At 44.7% G+C, this 6,000-nt stretch overlaps 2 protein-coding genes across 4 annotated transcripts in view; one reads left to right on the plus strand and one right to left on the minus strand.

Annotated features, from left to right (window-relative positions):
• LOC125288422 (TBC1 domain family member 15-like) overlaps nucleotides 1-1,066 on the minus strand; it is a 49,705-nt gene extending 48,639 nt beyond the window's left edge. The window contains exons 1-2 of the mRNA XM_048234782.1: nucleotides 971-1,066; nucleotides 133-231 (exon numbers count right to left, since the gene is read on the minus strand). Of these exons, the coding sequence (XP_048090739.1) occupies nucleotides 133-231; nucleotides 971-1,012 (141 nt within the window). The 5' untranslated portion in view covers nucleotides 1,013-1,066. The remainder of the gene's footprint in view (nucleotides 1-132; nucleotides 232-970) is intronic.
• A 2,603-nt stretch (nucleotides 1,067-3,669) lies between these two features.
• LOC125288643 lies at nucleotides 3,670-5,405 on the plus strand. Of its 3 annotated transcripts, none has more exons than XM_048235178.1 (3): nucleotides 3,670-4,664; nucleotides 4,810-4,909; nucleotides 5,114-5,405. In XM_048235178.1, the coding sequence occupies exons 1-3, from the start codon at nucleotides 4,057-4,059 to the stop codon at nucleotides 5,351-5,353; spliced, it is 948 nt and encodes a 315-aa protein (XP_048091135.1). In that variant the 5' UTR covers nucleotides 3,670-4,056; the 3' UTR covers nucleotides 5,354-5,405. The 3 variants fall into 3 exon arrangements, with proteins under 3 accessions (XP_048091135.1, XP_048091134.1, XP_048091136.1); XM_048235177.1 differs by having other exon boundaries at nucleotides 3,891-4,664; nucleotides 4,810-5,050; XM_048235179.1 differs by lacking the exon at nucleotides 4,810-4,909 and having other exon boundaries at nucleotides 3,898-4,677.
• The last annotated feature ends 595 nt before the right edge of the window (nucleotides 5,406-6,000 follow it).

The following is a 6,000-nucleotide window of genomic DNA, read 5'->3' on the forward strand; positions in this document are numbered from 1 at the left end:
TTTGTATTATTCTTTAACACCAATGCGGCCCTCCAATCAGATGACGTTGGCAGAAGTGGCCCCCAGCTCATTTGAGTTTGAGACCCCTGTATTAACACAATAAAAGCGCACTCCTCCAGTCCAACATCTCACCTTCTCAATCACACGCAGACATCCTGAAATGAGTGAATCTTGATCGTCTTGTCTGTCCGGATTTGTGTGAATATACACCCCATCATGCTCAAACACAACCTAGGAACAAACACATGTTGTTCCGTTAACTAAGGTCACGATAGGTAATTCTCGACGGTAACACTACAGTAGACCGATCTAAGATTATATACGATTAACAAATACTGAAATCACAGAGTTGATCTACTTCCTAACTAATTCTATGATGAATCACATGACGAAACAGCGTAACCACTGCTTGAGTGGAGCAAGAATGCAAGAGTTCAGCAAGTGAAAGGTCGTAAAATGTGCCTTCTCCCCTCCTAAATTCACAGAACTGTCTACCATTCCACACTCCTGTTACAGTATAGCTGTTGCTACACCGTGTAGATCTAGTTAACTTTATGACTACCACCATCAACTCCAGACTAGTGGAACTGAAATGAAGTTAGTGAAAATTCAGTTAGCAAATAGCCTAAGTATTACGTATTTATATAGCTATGTTGTGCGACGTAAGATAACACTACCTGTCCGAGTTACCTGTGTTTATATCATTCTTTCACTTACCCAAAAGAACTTTAAGAAACAAGCACACTAATTAATCAGAATACTATTTGTAACCCAGCATCTAGCATGCTAGCTTGTTATTAGCTAACGAAAGGAACGAGCCAACTTGGACAAGCTTGTTCACCACAGACTGCATGCCCGATTTAAACGTCTTGCTTTTTCCTCAAGAGGAAAGCACAATTCTGGTACTTTATACAATACACAAAAAACGATGGATTTCGAAAAAACGATTTGTTTTGCATCCTTTCTTTACCGTAGACCGTAGACCCACAGGAGCCGCTGCCGCCGCCGCCATGTCGCTCGCTTGTTGTTCCTTGCTCTGTTATGATGACGTATGATTCACGTGCCTAACAATAACTTCGGAGACACACACAACTCTAATGACTTGTAGCATTTTCTTCTCTAGGCCTACTTTGCACAGCGAGGAAGGGTTGAAGTCAATTTAGTGTTTTTAAAAGTGGATCACGGTTGTTTATTTGTTGTGTAATAGATGAGGGGGGTCTGGCTGTTTATAAAAAACGGAGTGTAGGGGAGAACTGGAACAATAACAGCGGTACAGGGTGCGATTTGTAGGGAGGGGGGGTTGGTGGCCCTCTGGTTTTCCTATCCCTACCTCTGCTAAATTATTTTTATCCTCGGACAACATTTATCCCCCTCTGCCCCTCATATTGATTAATGCTACTTCATATACAGAGAACAGTCTAGGCTAGGCCTACATAATAATCTGACATCAGAAACCCACCGTCACCGTCAGCACTCATGCTGCTAACACAGGCTGCGTGATAACTTAATTTTGCCTTGATCGTGCAGGACATTTCAGAATGTCGAGTGTGTAATCCATCATAAATGGCTAGTTTCAATGGAAACGTTAGCTGGACAAATGAAAGAAAACGAGAAGGATTAAGTGAAGCATATCGTCATATTTTAGAACCTTCAAAATTAGAAAACTGATGCAACTGAGATGGAGGACAACTGCACGTAGAGTAGAACCTAGGCCTATTGTCCGAAGGAACTTACATTAAATGAGGAGATATTTGCTGAATGTCACAAAAAGTGTTACAGAAATTGCTTGGCATCGCTTATTTATTGGCTCTACCGAAACACCTGTAATTTGCGGAGGACGAACGAGAAAGCACTCGTTTGATATAAATCAGCCAGTAGGCTAGGCCTAGTAGACAAATAACTTTCAGAAATAATCTGTAGGCCTACTGCAAAAACGAATGTTGGTGGGTATTTAAACTATCTAGCGGGTGTTCTAACAGCTGCAAGAAATAGAAGCGTCATGGTCTTATGTTCTGGTTCGTAAATTATTTTAAAACTTCAAGTTGCCCTAACTTTACTCTCCAAACTCTTCACTGCACTGTAGCCAATTAACTGACAGTATGATAGTAGGCTATTTATTTTCTGTAGGCTACAATAAACACATTTATTTTTTCAACTTTTGCAATATTACGCACTTGGCTACTGAATGCAAATCAGCAGGAGAGAGAATGCACGTAGCCTACGCAGCGTGTAGCGCAATGTGTAGGCTTGGTTACCAACTAATTGTTAGCCAATTACTTAAGACTTCAGTGCCATCATATAGCCTACAACGTTTTTTACACAACAAATACAGAAAGGATGGAGGCAGCAAAAGTAGAGGAGTCATTTCAGATGGGGCAAGAACAAGGTGAATTTGTATGCTTGTCAAAACGTAGTCCAACCCTGCATTAGAGGAGCTGATCATCATACCAAGCACACTCGATGTTTAAAGTCATACACCACGGTAAACTAAAACTAAAATGATACAAAGATGGCAAAATTAATATAGGCTATTATTAGACATGACATAGGCTATGAATCGTTTGTTCATTTTTTTTTTTTTTGGGGGTTACAAACTTATTCAAAATCCTCCCCCCCTTTGGTTTTTACACAAATCGTACCCTGGGTACAAATGTAACAGTGTTTTATTCTCAAGATATGGTGTAGCTACGGAAACATAAACAGACACATATCATGTAATTATGTATAATCTTACACCCATCCAAATATGAATGGTCTACTATAAATACGACCAGAGATATTAAGCAAAAAGGTGCAAAATTTAAGCATCGCGATTTTATTTATTTTTTAACCGCTGTTTGTTTAAGTTTGCTTCGTAAAATTTGAGCGTGTGGACTTCAATCACATGTCATTCATATCTTTAGTCCCCCTGTTTCAAGTTAACATGAGTGCAATTTCATTTATATAGTCACAGCAAATGCAATTTAATGAAAATAAAAACATGACCTGTGCGGGTCAGTTGTAACACCAGTCTCTATGGCAAAATGATCTGATTTTATCGCGCATGGGCGAACCTTCTCATTGCGAGTTATGGATTATGATTTTTGTGCCGCGATCACCCAATTAAAGTTAACACAGCAACTTGAAATATCACTGTTGGACCAAATACTTCAGACATGTAAGAAATAAGCAGTTTATCAACTATATTTACTGGTTTTATCAAGTGGATATGGTCAAAATAAACATATTTAAATGTTATTCTGAGCCATAACACCGTAACATATGGTCTGCAATGGCTAATCAATAATGCAATAAATTAGCTGTAACAGTCATACATTTGGACCTTTTTTTTGTTGATTTTATATGAAAACAGATGCTCTTTGTTTAACCCAACAGTGTCTTGTGTTAAAATATGTTATAGGATTCACGATTTTAGCACTGTTAGATTCATTACGCTATAGGCTACTGTTACAACTGTAGGCCTACCGCACTTTTTTATGGCTGCGTCAAGGTTGTAACAAAGGTAGGCCTACATCGCTGTTAAGTTAAATTATTGACAAACTATCACATATTTTTTAAATTCTGTTTCAACTTTAATGGAGTAGACATGTACGACTCTGTTCTGGTCAAATTTCACATCTCTCAAGTCTATCGTCTTTGTGTAAATCGAGTTTGAATTGGAAAAATTAAAAAGTGTTACAATTGTGCCGCTGCTTATGTAGTATTCTAAGTAGGTGCAAGGCCTGGTGACATTAGAAAATAAAATGGTAGCCGGTTGTGTGACAGTTGACTTAGCCACTTAGCCTAATATTAGAAATAATGTAGACTAAAACTATAGAATCTGCTAAAACTGTAACCAAAGAATTATTTGACAATGTCATAATCCTCTCGAGTCAACGGACTGTCCACCGACAGAGCGCTCTGTCGTGCTGCAAAAACGTCACAAATAAAATATCATTTTACGTCATAATCGTTTGCTCATTATTTAACGCACGCGAATAGTCTACTCAAATCACTTTTGAGCCTACAGAACAGCAATCAGTTATCTTGCTTATGTAGTAGGCTACTGGAGAACTTATGGGAGATAGCGGACCGCCTCAGAAGAGGGGTTCACTCCCTCCCAGAAAGGACCCACGCCCAGTGCAATATATGGAAGTCTTCAGCACGGAGGATTTTAGCCTTATAAAGCACGTACGGAAATCACGCTTCCCACGGATATCCTCCGCTGAGAAGCAAAATGCACGGAAAAATAACATAATTGAATTTAAAGGGCGCCCAGCTGATGTTCTTCGACTGCATTTGAATTCTCCAAGCCCAGAGCCCATTGTCTTCCCCCCTATATATGGGCAAACCTTGGACACTTGGCTGGCACCTGCGCTGAAGAATGATGAGCAAGGCCAGGCTCCACTTGAGATGGAAACTGATGACCCTCTTTTAAAACAATCACTGCCAGCTAACAGCGCAAGCATTGATCAGCCTGAGGAGATTGTAGCATCAGGAGCTGTGAAGAGAACCAGAGGCCTGCAGCCTCCTGTCCTCCCCAACCCTGACTTCTTCAAGCTGTCAGCAAAGACCAGGACCAGGTGGCCCCAGCCGCCACCAAAGATGTCCAGTGTCTCCACACCTTCTCAACAGCCACCCTTGCTGGAGCGGCGCGCAGAGATGCAGCGACGCGCAGAGATGCAGCGTCGCGCAGAGATGCAGCGCCATGCAGACGTAGAGCGAGTCTGTGCACCCGCTCCCCCCTCTCAGCACCACTCCGGAGCAGAGATGCAGCAGAGATGCAGCGGCAGAGATGCAGCGGCGGCGCAGAGATGCAGCGCCATGCAGGCGCCATGCAGGCGTAGAGCGAGTCTGTGCACCCGCTCCCCCCTCTCAGCACCACTCCGGAGCAGAGATGCAGCGCGCAGAGATGCAGCGTCGCGCAGAGATGCAGCGTCGCGCAGAGATGCAGCGCCATGCAGACGTAGAGCGAGTCTGTGCACCCGCTCCCCCCTCTCAGCACCACTCCGGAGCAGAGATGCAGCGCGCAGAGATGCAGCGACGCGCAGAGATGCAGCGTCGCGCAGAGATGCAGATGCAGCGACGAGTCTGTGCACCCGCTCCCCCCTCTCAGCACCACTCCGGAGCAGAGATGCAGCGCCATGCAGACGTAGAGCAAGTCTGTGCACCCGTTCCTCCCTCTCAACACCCCGGAACTGCCCGGAGGCGGGGGCGTCGGTGTGCCAGGCTAGTGGGTGCTGAAGATCTCCAGCCACAAGAGTTCCCCAAGATTAGCATCTGTACTCCGACTGCCCCCAGTACCCCCCGGCCTAACACCCCCTACATGGAAACCGGACTCCCCGTTCGAGGTCACCGCTTCATCAAGCGGTGATCTCCAGGGACTCCACACTCCACCCCCCCCCCCAGCCCCATCCTACCCCACCCTACCCCACCCCACCCCACCCCACCCCACCCCACAACCCCTACACCCTCCTTCAGTTGGTCCAGCGCACCCCTCTGTTGGAGAGTGACCTCTCACCTTTATGTGTGAAGGATTCTCCCATCAGAGGGGACGCAGCAAGAGGTAGGGTGCTGAACAATTAGGCATCGCCCTCTTCAGGTTTCAGTATAATATCTGATTATATTGTGTGGTCTGTCCTAGGTATTACCTGTCATGCTGTCATTTTTCAGTCTGTGTGTGGTTGTGTTCCCCTCCAGCACAGACTCCCTGTCCCTATTGGACTCTGTGAAGCCGACTGAAGAGGTTAAAGGAGAGAGGTGTGTGTCTGAGGGGGTCCGGAGAGGGACAGGTGAGTCTCGTCACGTTGGCCGAGTTATAGTGACTGTTAAGTTTGTTTGCTTGTGGAGTTTAATTTGGGACCTGTCTTTCTGCAGTCACCAACAGACCCCCATCTACTCATCATCAGAATGACACACACTCTCATGGGACCTATGGCACTCCCGGGAGCAGAACCACACATCACTGCAGGGAGCAGGCTCTGTGTCTGGTCTATTACCACCTACCACCTGTCTGGTCTA

The sequence above is a fragment of the Alosa alosa genome, chromosome 23, assembly GCF_017589495.1.
Source record: "Alosa alosa isolate M-15738 ecotype Scorff River chromosome 23, AALO_Geno_1.1, whole genome shotgun sequence".
NCBI classification, from domain to species: Eukaryota; Metazoa; Chordata; class Actinopteri; order Clupeiformes; family Clupeidae; genus Alosa; species Alosa alosa.